Source organism: Micropterus salmoides, unplaced genomic scaffold (genome assembly GCF_014851395.1).
Source record: "Micropterus salmoides isolate LMB-PRFRI ecotype aquatic unplaced genomic scaffold, ASM1485139v1 Ms_hic_scaffold_6, whole genome shotgun sequence".
NCBI lineage: Eukaryota > Metazoa > Chordata > Actinopteri > Centrarchiformes > Centrarchidae > Micropterus > Micropterus salmoides.
The window spans coordinates 27,479,971-27,492,916 of NW_024044348.1; the positions used below are offsets into that span (position 1 = coordinate 27,479,971).

General features: G+C 40.3%; 1 protein-coding gene across 1 annotated transcript in view; it reads left to right on the forward strand.

The window, feature by feature from the left end:
* Positions 1 to 12,946, forward strand: part of tln2a (talin 2a) — a 98,560-nt gene extending 85,614 nt beyond the window's left edge. The window contains 15 exon segments of the mRNA XM_038700602.1: positions 47 to 148; positions 302 to 421; positions 702 to 848; positions 2,020 to 2,186; positions 3,109 to 3,292; positions 3,459 to 3,584; positions 4,514 to 4,630; positions 4,855 to 5,040; positions 5,118 to 5,225; positions 5,729 to 5,834; positions 6,442 to 6,566; positions 8,212 to 8,400; positions 8,493 to 8,675; positions 8,829 to 8,954; positions 10,233 to 12,946. Coding sequence (XP_038556530.1) covers positions 47 to 148; positions 302 to 421; positions 702 to 848; positions 2,020 to 2,186; positions 3,109 to 3,292; positions 3,459 to 3,584; positions 4,514 to 4,630; positions 4,855 to 5,040; positions 5,118 to 5,225; positions 5,729 to 5,834; positions 6,442 to 6,566; positions 8,212 to 8,400; positions 8,493 to 8,675; positions 8,829 to 8,954; positions 10,233 to 10,361 — 2,115 coding nt within the window. The 3' untranslated portion in view covers positions 10,362 to 12,946.

Consider the following 12,946-nt stretch of genomic DNA (forward strand, 5'->3'; position numbering starts at 1 on the left):
AAATGATAATTGCTTTGGCATTTTAACTGTGTATGTCTTTCCTTAGCTGGATGAAGGTACACCGCCTGAACCTGAGGGCTCATTTGTGGATTACCAGACCAGTATGGTGAAATACTCTAAGGCCATTGCTGTCACTGCGCAGGAAATGGTAAGCCTTCAGAATGATTGTTTACATTGTTAGACTGTTTTGGAGATGTGACCGGGAATATATTATCGTTGATTAGATGGGAAAAGTGAAGTGGAGTAAGTGTGTGTGTGTGTTGTAGTTTGGACTGACAGTCAGTGTGTATTTATCTATCAGATGACCAAATCAGTGACATGTCCTGACGAGCTGGGGGCCCTGGCCTCTCAGGTGACTGTGGACTACAGCCAGCTGGCCGTTCAGGGACGACTGGCTGCTTACACAGCTGAGCCAGAGGAGGTGAGGGCGGCCTGGGTGTCACCCATTATGCAGCTCTGCTGCATCAGTGTGGCAGATTTGTCTTTTTAACATTTAAAAAGATAAAAAATATTATGTATTACAAAGGGAATATGTCATTGTGGAGCTGATACACATTTCCTATCTAAACATTTACAGTACATGAGTTTATTTTTATCTAAATGATCTCACAAGGCAAGTCGATTTGTAAACTAAAATGATTTATTTTTGCATTAGAATAATTGCTCAGCAAATTTGTGCCGTACTGTGTTCTGTTATCCAGATCGGTTTCCAGATCAAGACTCGAGTGCAGGAGCTCGGACATGGCTGTATCTTCCTCGTCCAGAAGGCTGGAGCTCTGCAGATTACTCCCTCTGATGGTTTCACCAAACGGGAGCTCATTGAATGTGCCCGTGCAGTCACAGAAAAGGTAAAATCCTATCAACAAATGATAGAATTTGTCTCGAGGTTTGTTGATTCACACCACATTATACTGATCCTTATCAGGACGAGTTTCCTCATACATTAACCCAAGGCTGTGTCAATCAGCGTTAATTATGCATTATGTAGTTTACACTGAGCGATTCTGCTATCATGGTATCAGCAACATAAGAGGGTTTGTGCTGTAATTCATTTTATCATATGCCTAGGATTCATATGAATTAAAGTATTTTAGAAGAAAGCATTTGCTGAAGGCATGCTCATGCTTCAAAGGCTGACTGTTAAATTCATAGTCGTTGGAGGAATATGTTACTCTGCAGACTGTTTTAAGAATTCATGTTTTAGTATTGCACAGACTATATCCAAACAGTCCAGCAACATTGTACAGATGTGACCTGTGAATGCAAGCAAATTCCTCTAGAGGTATTAGTTGTGGTTTCATTCAGGATATCCACATCAGTTTGTTGATAGATACTAATCTCAAATTATGGCCATTTTACAATGGATTGTAATGGAGTTTTTTTAAAGCGAGGGTTTATTCTTTTTCTCGACATCTCAACAAGGAAAGAACAGGTTTGTCTGGGTTGCATGTCATGCTTGTTCTGTTTTGATTTCCTAACCTTCTCCTAACCCTTAACTTTCCACGGCTATTGTTTCTTTTATGTAAGAACTGAAGTGTGAAGAGTCCGGAAACGTCAGTTAATCAATTTCTACTGCCACTCAGGCATCTGTGAGGAGCCGGGAAGCAATTTGACATGTACTCATTTCACTGAGTGAGTGATATTGTGCATTGCTCTGCGCCGATGTGGTATTTTGCTGTCACAGCAAACTTTCAAATCCTCTTGCGACTAGTGTTTGGACTTCTCAGTTGAATGCATTATTTATCAGATACCAAGGAGATGCATATCATAAAAACAGTGTTCAACTCCTCTCCAACTGACCAAAATATAGTAATACTACTTTACTGTAAGAAAGGAATTCAAAAAATTTTATTGAATCTGTCTGTAATGTACAAAATCAATAATCCAGCTGCCTCAACTAGTTAAGGTATGAAAAACCTTCAGCCCAAGGTGAAAGTATTTGCACATCCTCACCAGTATGATTATAGGTGTGTGTGTGTGTGTGTGTGTGTGTGTGTGTGTGTGTGTGTGTGTCCTCAGGTGTCCTTGGTGCTCTCAGCCCTCCAGGCAGGCAATAAGGGCACTCAGGCCTGCATCACAGCAGCCAGCGCAGTGTCTGGCATCATCGCTGATCTGGACACCACCATCATGTTTGCCTCCGCTGGCACACTCAACGCAGAGAATGACGAGTCCTTCGCTGACCACAGGTTAGAGCCGGAAATGTGCCTGATCGCGTCTGTATACAGAGACACTCGTGCAAGACATCACTAAGCATACAAGACGTGACTGGAGTCCAAAATCCGCCCTCCGGTTATCTTTCATGTGAAACTGACAGAATGAAATATACACTGGTGAACAGACGGCAGGAAATCTCTTAAGTTAGAAACTACAAATTACCCTCAGGGTTTGAAAGACGGAGGAAGTGTCACATCTTTTACTGTTCTTGCTCTTAGACTAAAGACTCCACTCAGAGGCAGTGCAAAAAATAAAAATAAAAAGAGCAAAAGACTTAGAGGTTAGAAATCCTGGTTATATTCTGTGAAATCCCACATTGTTGTGCTTTAGTAAGGGTTCATAAACTAGTGTTTGACTTGTGGGAAACTTGGTTGGCCTAGTTATGAGTGAGTGATTGGAGTTCAAAGAGATGCATATCTAGTGATCCAGACAGGACTTGGCACATTACATGCCTCTCTGACCAAAAATGATTAACCTAGATCCTTACAGATAATTGTTAGTGAAATTGTACTGTACCTCGCTGAAGAATCATGAAAGCCCTGCCGGAGTAGGATGAAAGGAAATCAAATCACTTTTTAGCTCAAATTATGTCACACAGCTCCCTTTTTAAAAATCAAGATGAAACTTTGCAACAGCTTCCTACAATTTCTCTTGTCAATTTAAAAAATAAATAAATAACTGACTCCTTACATGATCTTACCTATCTTCCTTGTGTTTGCACCAGCTTTGATGTACAAATTCCTTTGATATGAAAAGAGATGTGTGCCATTGTGCATTTGGATGACTGTAATTCACACACATTTATATTTTATTCCTGCTTGAATTCAGTCATTGAAAGAATTTCCAAAACTTTTGTCTCCCTTCTTTTCCTGCCTATTCTTCTCTTTCTCTCAGGGAAAACATTTTGAAGACGGCCAAATCTCTGGTCGAGGACACAAAGATGCTGGTGTCCGGTGCAGCCTCCGGTCAGGACAAGTTGTCTCAGGCCGCCCAGTCTTCTGCCAAAACAATTACCCAGCTAACAGATGTGGTCAAACTGGGAGCTGCCAGTATTGGCTCTGATGACCCTGAGACACAGGTGAGCCAGTCTTGTTTTTCCTCCCACAGGTTTCTATTTGTCCTTTCACTGTGCCTGGTGTATGAGCAAAGAATGAGCTGTCAATAGCAATAACCTTTCAGAGTTTTGTCTCTTTCCCAGGCTGAGTTGTGATAAATTTGTGTCTATCTTCATGTCCTTTCTGTAGGTGGTTCTGATAAATGCTGTCAAAGATGTGGCCAAGGCGCTGGCTGAGCTCATTAGTGCCACCAAGTGTGCCGCTGGCAAGTCAGCAGATGATCCATCGATGTACCAGCTGAAGAGCGCTGCCAAGGTGAGAGGATCAGGGAGTCTGAATCTGAATGTTGGAGTCACTTGGTATTTTATTCTTGTAAGAAATCAAATCAGTTATGCAAATGTTTTTGTGATATGCTGCAATTGCGTTTTTCTTTTTTTCCCCCCCAGTGATAAAAAGTCTTATTGTCTGTTAAAAATCCTAAATCTAAGTTGATGAAAATAGTTACCCTATCCCATGTATGTATGTATGTATGTATGTATGCATGCATGCATGCATAACGGACATACTCCTCCTCAGGCAGTGCCATTAATCAGCTACAGCACCTCTCCTGTTGCTATGAAACCCATTCACATGAGTTAAACTGAAAGCTGTGTCTCGGTGATGCAAATAGACAGGAAATAGACATTCAGGATAACAGGAAATTTGGATATTTGTATCCAAGATAAATCAATTCAACACAAATACAGTGTGTATTTTCAAAGCCACAGTTCACAATCCACCGACGACACAAGTGACTTCTCATTATCACCTCGTGTGGGGAAATTTTTCTTTAAAAAAAAACAGTTTCGCAGTCATGTGTCATAGAGTCGAGATGATAACCATACGCTTCACGTGCAAGTTTATGATCTGAGATGAAAAAAAACTTAAATAATCTGTATGGTTTTAGCTTTAAGTCTTGAGGGCTGTGGGCTTTTCTGTGTGGGTGTTGTGTGCCCCCTATCTCTCAGTTTGATGTAGTACACCCTCATAGTCCTGTGCAAATCAAAGAAGAAGACCAGAGGGCTTAAATCCATGATCATACAAAAAGGGAAAAATGTGCTCACAAATGTGACTGTGGCTATCGGGGAGCCACCGTGAAATCTACATGTACACATTTTGAAGTTGGGGTAAGACATGTATAGTATAAGCTGCCCCCCTCCCCCTTTATTATTTTTTTTCATTGTCATTTGTTTTTCTTCTGTCAGGTGATGGTGACCAACGTGACGTCCTTACTGAAGACTGTCAAGGCTGTAGAGGACGAGGCCACTCGGGGCACCAGAGCGCTGGAGGCCACTATCGAGTGTATCAAACAGGAAATGTCGGTGAGGACGTTTGGAGGCAATGTGCACGGCCAATTGATGCTCAATAAAGTCTTAGATGATTCAAAAGTAATATTTTGCCTTGAAACCGATCTAATGATGAAAACGTTAAGGGGCTGGCAGACACTTATCAGTTCTGTTATACTGGAGAGATGGATTTTATCACTCAACCAATCACATTTTTAGACTACCTGTCACATGACACCCACCTGCTTTGTCATCCCCAGCTGTTTCAATCAAAGGATTCTCCCAACAAGACAACCACACCTGAGGAGTTCATCCGCATGACTAAGGGCATCACCATGGCAACTGCTAAAGCAGTCGCAGCAGGAAACTCTGCCCGGCAGGAGGACGTCATCCATACAGCCAACCTCAGCCGCAAGGCTATTTCAGACATGCTCACCACCTGCAAGGTAGGGGGTGTGGGGGTGGGGATAAAAATAAATAAATAAATAAATATACTTAATTATTATGTTATGCTGTCTTTCAGCAAGCGGCCTATCATCCAGAGGTCAGTGAGGAGGTGAAGAACAGAGCACTGATGTTTGGATCAGAGTGTACCACTGGATACATCGATCTACTGGAACAAGTACTATTGGTAGGTTGAACATTGTGTCAGTAAGTATCTTCAGAGAGAGAGGTTTTTATTCCATCCGGGAGATTTCTTTCCTTCTGTCTGTCATTTTTGTCATTCTTTGTTGGCATTCACAATTAAGACAATTAATGGTTATATCCTCTTAGCAATTTTAGATGTAGGAATGATTCTCTCATAGAGGCTTAAGCTAAAATACATACGACTGATTTTGACTATTCGCTTCTCATTCTCAGCTTAAATTTCTCCCTGCAGTTCTTCAAATTTAGAGAAAAAATTTGGTACAAGAAGTTATCCTTCAGTAAAGTTCTGTGGTCTTGAATGATGCTTGGCCACACAGAGAGTTTGTAAGTTTGGAGACAAGTTTTGGTCTCATAGATCTAGCGGTTTATAAAAATGCAATATAATTTAGTTAAAGTGTGTCTTTTTTGGAATTTGTGATTTTTGCTCTGCACTTAGTCTTTTTAAGCAGAATAGTTTTTGTTTAATGTGTGTGTGTGTGTGTGTAGGTCCTGCAGAAACCCACTGGAGAGCAAAAGCAGCAGCTGGCAGCTTGCTCCAAACGAGTGGCAGGAGCTGTGACAGAGCTCATCCAGACGGCTGAGGCCATGAAAGGTACACACACTGACTATATCAACACACTGACTCCATTTACAGTGTTATATGTGATGAACTCAAATCTACATCAGTAAGTGATAACTTTTATTAATTTACTAATGAACCATCCAACAAAATCTGTCATTTGTTTATAATCCCCAGTAGCTACTACATCTATAACAGAATACATTTCCCAAATAAGAGAGAAACAGAAGCATTCCTTTAAACAAAGTTTTGGTAATATTCCTGTCCTCCTTCTCTTGCTACAGACGGAGGTAAGTTAGCATTGTTTTCTGTACTGTGACTTATTTCACCAGTTATGAGCTGCCGACACCTTCTCTCCTCTGCGCTATCATCGATTCATTTAATCTCATTTTGAAGTCCAGCTTCTCACAGGCTTCTCAAGTACATAGTCAGCTCCACCCATCGTGCTTCGTTTTACGCGCCATTTCATTTTAAATAAATCACTCCATCTTCACTCCATCAGCTATGCATGGGATGCGGTGATCTTCTGTGTGATCAGTGTTTTTGTATGGCATGAAGTTTTGACGCACCGCTTTGTGAAGTATTTTTTGAAATCCTTTTTTCTTATTTAAATCTTAATTGCGTTAATTGCGCACTTCAGGTTCAGAGTGGGTGGACCCAGAGGATCCAACAGTGATTGCAGAAACGGAGCTGCTTGGAGCAGCAGCGTCCATCGAAGCGGCAGCTAAGAAGCTGGAGCAGCTCAAACCCCGAGCCAAGCCCAAGGTGGGTGACTGCACGACTCATAACTCAATGGGACTTTGTTAGTGTATAGGGAGGCGATTTCACTACAGTGTTGTTCCTAAACGATTTGCACAAAGAAGATGGTTTTTCAGCGTAAAGCTTTTAAAGCTACAAGGCCATAACTCTGTGTTAAAGGCTTTTCTAACTAAAGAAAACATTTTCATTAGTATTATTATTTTCAAGTTTTCATTACAATGGTTAATATAAATGTATAGATGGTAGGCAGTGGTGGAAGAAATAATCAGATTTTTGAGTAAAAGTAAAAATACCACAATGTAGAAATACTATATTACAAGGAAAAGGCACGCATTCAAAAAATATATTTTTCCTAAAAAGTACAGATGTATTATTAGCAAAATACACTAAAATTATAAAAACTAGAAGTACTAATAGAGAGAGTACTAGTAGAAAGTACAATATTTCCCTCTGAAATGTAGTGGAGTCAAAATATGTAGTAGTAGTAGGATGTAATTCAGATTGGAAGCGCTTTCACACCTTTTGGTGGATTGTTCTGATCCAATGTGTTTGCTACAAAAGGAAAATGGTCCAATACACAGTGCTGTAGATACTGTACAGTCCAATGCCTTAAAGCATACTTCCTTGTTTACCTGTATCGATGTTCTGTGCCTCTCTGTCCTGTTTTGTGTGTGTGTGTGTGTGTGTGTGTGTGTGTGTGTGTGTGTAAATATAAGTTTCAGTGTTATTGTTCACAGTAACAAGATGACACGGTTTGTTTTTGGACATTCACAGAAAGGGTGCTCTGTGTGTTGTGCTGTCTCCAGTCTGTTTACATATTCCCATCAATTTTTCTCTGATTTAAAATCACAACTTAACCAGAGTTTATTAATTTGAGCTTCCCATATCACATCACCGACACTTTTTCACCAGTTTCTTGGATATCCATGCCCATAAAAGTTTTAGTTTGAGTTTTACCTCTGAAGCTGATACTTTCCTCATTGCTGAGTTGAAACCTCACCTCCTCCACATTATATTATCTTCAGCCATATCCCCTTCTTTCATACAACACAGCTGCCATGTTTCCCCCTCCTTCTCCTCCTCCTTTGTGTCTGATCATCCATCCATCTGCAGTAGTTCTAGCTAATGCTTGTCCCAGTATATGTCCTCTGGCTCCCAGTTAACCCCTCCCTTCCGTCCCTGCCTGCCCCCACCACCGGAGGCCTTCTCTGCAGGGCTCTGTCTGATATGTTTGATATATTAGGTTGTTATTCAGTCCCAACTATATATCAAACATATTCCTACAGTGTCCCGCTCTGTCTACAGACTTGTGGTGTGTGTGTGTGTGTGTGTGTGTGTGTGTGTGTGTGTGTGTGTTTAAACAAACTTCAGTATAGCTGGATGTGAAATACTGACAGATCATCTTTTGCATCTAGCTCCTTAACAGCTGTTTAAAAAGTCCCATTTTAAAAATGTGTGTACCAGAAAAATGTTTACAGTGAGACTTGTTTTGTGACTTGTAGACAAACTCTGTAGATTGAGTGACCAGCGTCACATTTAGGATGATTTAATGTGGCATTTTACTTTAAATCACTGGGATACTGAATGAAACAAACTTTAGCCTCCCAACGGATGTCATCCTTTCTGACTGATTGGTCTCCTTACCCCTCAGCAGGCGGACGAGACGCTGAACTTCGAGGAGCAGATCTTGGAGGCAGCCAAGTCCATCGCTGCAGCCACCAGCGCTTTGGTCAAGTCAGCCTCGGCTGCCCAGAGGGAGCTGGTGGCTCAGGGCAAAGTGGGCCTCATCCCAGCCAATGCTGTGGACGATGGACAGTGGTCCCAGGGGCTCATCTCTGCTGTAAGTGTGGGGTGAAGGGCCATTTTTCACAGTGAACAATCTGAGGCCCAATTTTGCCAACAAAAATGTCTTTCTTTGCTTTTCTCTTCCAGGCACGTATGGTGGCAGCAGCAACCAGTAACCTGTGTGAGGCAGCCAACGCCTCCGTGCAAGGCCACGCAAGCGAGGAGAAGCTAATCTCTTCAGCCAAACAGGTGGCGGCGTCCACCGCCCAGCTGCTGGTGGCCTGTAAGGTGAAGGCTGACCAGGACTCTGAGGCCATGAGGAGACTACAGGTACAGTGCGGACACAACTCTAAACAAGATACAGCAGTTTAGTTCAACTTATTAGTTTCCAACATGCAGCGGAGCAGTGTTCATGTTACTACAGAGTTTACATGGCTTCACATTTAACATAATCCGCTGTTCTCAACGGATCTGCTCTTACAGATTGCTGGGAATGCAGTAAAGAAGGCATCAGACAACTTGGTGCGGGCAGCTCAGAAGGCAGCGTTTGACAAAGCGGATGACCACAACGTGGTGGTCAAGACAAAGTTTGTGGGTGGGATAGCACAGGTAAGACTGTTGAACAGCATTATATATAATCACAAGCTTCTGTTACCTAGATAGGGAGTCTTTCAGACTTTTTTCAGTTAGTGCTGGTGTATTGTCAGGTGTACTATCGGGAAAGTGAAAGTAGGGCTGGACAAAAAAACAATAACAATAATTATCGCAATATATTTTTTTCAATAACAATATAACAAATGTTCAGTAAATATTCAATAAATGTTTGATTTTATTCACTTGAATAATACACATATTAGAACTTTTTTATTAAGATTTTTATTTTGTTGAGGAAAAAGGACTTAATCTTACTCACGCATATTTTGTTGACAAAGATTTTATTAGAATTGTTTTGAATGTTCTACCTCAGATTTGTGAAGTGATCCACTGTTTGGCCTCAAGTGATGACTATAAAAAAGAGTTTAAAACCACAATAACCATCAGGTTTCTTCAACTTTCACTCAGGAGCAAAAGCCTCATCAGCCCTTAAACTCAAAAGAATTAACGATTTGATACTTATCGTGATAATTATCGATATCGAAAGATATGAAACTTTTTATCGTGATAACATTTTTGCCCATATCGTCCAGCCCTAACTGAAAGTCAGTTCCAATCCTATTAAAACAGCATCTTTACCATCTACAGCAGCTTGTACATTCCAGCCCTGAGGACCATTTGTTTTGTAATACCAGGAGTGAGGAATGTGATAACTTGTTTTGTGTTGGGTTTTTTTTGTTGACATGTAAACATCCAAACCTTTAACACTAAGAAATACGGTCTGTCTGTCTGTTAAAGAAGTTACCTATTATTATCACTTTCTTGAAATATTTTGCCATGATGTCACACTCTGCTGTGCACAACATTAGGTGTTATTAATTTTATACTTCTAAGAAATGTAGACCGACTTTTGAAACAACCTCAGCTTTTTAGATTAATTCATACCTCTTGTCACTTCAGATTCTCAATGTTCATGCTCATAAAATATATTATTTCTGCAAATGCTTTATTTATACCTCTAGTATATGTGGTGTTGAAGTATAGTAGACTATAGTAGACACGCACACACAAAAACATTCCTGGTAAATGTACACAAAGAAACGGACAGAAAGCATTAAGAGGTGGCAAACAGATTGTTAATATGTTAATATTTGCTACATATGCATACTTTGGCCCAAAGGTGAATTGCAAGGGTTAATTGCCCTCTTAATCTGCTATCTCAGCATATGTTTTAAGCCATAAAACATTCAGATTGGTCTAATAGTTAGAATGTTTTTTTTTTTGTCTGTCTAGATCATCGCAGCCCAGGAGGAGATGCTGAGAAAGGAGAGAGAGTTGGAAGAAGCCAGGAAGAAACTGGCTCAGATCAGGCAGCAGCAGTACAAGTTCCTGCCCAGTGAGCTACGGGAGGACAACAACTAGTTATTCAAACTCCACCATCACTGCTGCATACGTTTCGAGCAGTTTTAAGAGCACGTTAATGGCACACTTAAATAGGTATGTGCCCTACAGCGACTTCAGATATGTTACGACTGATTTAACAAACCAGGAATGCCCACGTCCGCAGTGAACCCCGTTGAGTGAGTCCACATCACATGGGAGAAGATCTTAAAGTCAACTACTAGCAAGTTTGAAATACTACTGTGTGGAACTGACTTCTTTCTGAAAGCAACACAAGGATTATGGGGATTCGACTGAAGAACTGCTTTTTGTCCTCATGTATAGCATAACTACTTTTGACCAATGTAATCTCAACCAGAATGTGACATGCTTGGGACAAACGGTACAGCTCATGTGCTCTCATGTTTGCCCATAAGCTCCAGTTTATTTGTTTCTTTTACAAATTGCAGCTCTAGGTCATACACTTTTAACGATGAAGAATTGATTGTATTGCTGTTCATGTGAGAGAGCCATTTAACTGCAGCGTCACTGAGAGAGCAAAAAGATTTCAGCTCGGTACTCTGATATTGTATGAATGTTGGCCTTTATGCTCCAATATGGCACCTTTTTATATCTGTGCTACTTAATTACGTGGCGTGTCTTGACTTCAACTCGGTGGTCATTAATCCTAATATGAAGCAAGGTAGGATTTTGCATATTGGTGTTTCCTGGACCATACTGTAAATTTCAATAATGGACAGGCTTTTTTGGGGGAATCTACCATTTAAATTTGACAGTGATATAAGCGTCTTTGCTTTCTTTCTGGTCATTTTGTTTTAATGCTGATATTGGACTCTACATGCAAAAAAAAATAAGATGCAACAAATTCTACATGTTTGTCTAAGCCCTTGAATATAGCCGCAATCATGTGCAGCCACTAAGACTCAGTTAGAATGTTTAATATTATGTTACAATGTGAATGCTTTTCTACACCGGATGACATATTACCACAGAAGGAATATTTATTACTCCGGAGTACTCAGAATTTATACTCCAGAATTTGATCATGATGCAATAACATAGATGGTGCTTTGGGGGGCAGTATTGGTTTCCCTTACACCATGCAAACTTAAAGAAGTAATACAGGAGATGATATTGTACAGAATATGTGGTTAGAGTAACCAGGCAGGTTGATTGGCTAAAATGTCATGCAAATTAAGAATACCTATAAATACCTCAGACCTCATTTGAACGCCATGCAGTGCCACTTCTGTGCTTTGTCTGATGGTTACTGCTCCCTGTAGATTTACTTTGACCCTTCCCGTGATGACTTCCCACTGTTTGAGAGTGATTAAAGTCATTTTTCCAGCAATACTCAATCGCTGCAAGAGATTTGATTTGAGTCAATTCACCTCCAATTCCCTTAATTCCGAGAGCAGCAAAATTCAAAATCTGACAAATAACTTGGCAATATGCGAATTGTTACAGATAAAACTTGTAAGTATTGATGTTAGAATAAGTGAGTTGAAAGTGAAGTGACTGCAACGCCAATCACTGCAGTTAATCTCCTTTTTTGTTCATCAGTCTCTGGATTTAAGGGTGCTCCGTGCGACTTGATGACTACTGAATTATGTGACTTGCTGCAATAGAGGAACCTTTTGTTTACCAGGTTTGATTGTAGTGCATTTGGTTCCTTGTCTTACTATATGGGCTGTGTTTCAATATTAAACTACAGTATGTTGTAAGATTAGTCCTGCTGTGAAAATGCATGGCTTTGTGCTAATCGGGTGCATCTCTTTATCCTTTATACAGAGTTCAACTTTTAAGGATGCACAGAGTGATTCTGACCTCCACATACAGACAGTATAGCATATAGCTAAAGACGGGCCATCATTTTAAAAATTTTTTTTTTTTTAACAGTTTGGTCTGAATTCAGAGGTGTTTTCTGGCACTGCTCATCAGTCAAGTCTGTAGTGTTGTTATTATTAGTGCCTTAGTCCGTAGCCCATACAATATCTGGTCTGCTTTTGAGTGACAGCTTCACCTCATCGGTCAATAGAAGGTGCTGGACATGCAAGTTTTTTGGAATGTAGGTTCATGTCTGCGGGGTTTTCTAACATTTGTTGTCCCACTTGTTAACATACTGTTCCTCTTAAGTGCTGAACCAACTGCATCCCCTCTTTCTCTTTTACACTCTCTGGCACATGTAAGGCCTTTTGGGAATGACAGAGGAACTGTCCGCCAGTCAAAAAAATGTGTTGCTGTTTTTTTGTACTGCATTCCATGGGCATGTACCACAGTGCTTCTAAACTACGACAGACTGGATATTTGTGTCTGTTAACTGCTTTATTGTATGTTATGAAGTAACTGAAATTTTATGGATGGTCTTTTTTCTCCTGTGCTTTTAAGCCTCTATGAAAGATAAATATAAGAGCATTTCGATATACCTGTCACCATTAAGATGTGAAGTCACTGATGTGTTCTGTATGTTTTTCGTTCCCTAACAGAATTAAAATTATGAAGTTACCACAGTAAAGATAAGTGATAACATACAATATAAAAGATATTTATCTGGCCTCAATAAAACTATTTTTTGTATTCACCAAAAATAAAGCATTTCAATGTAG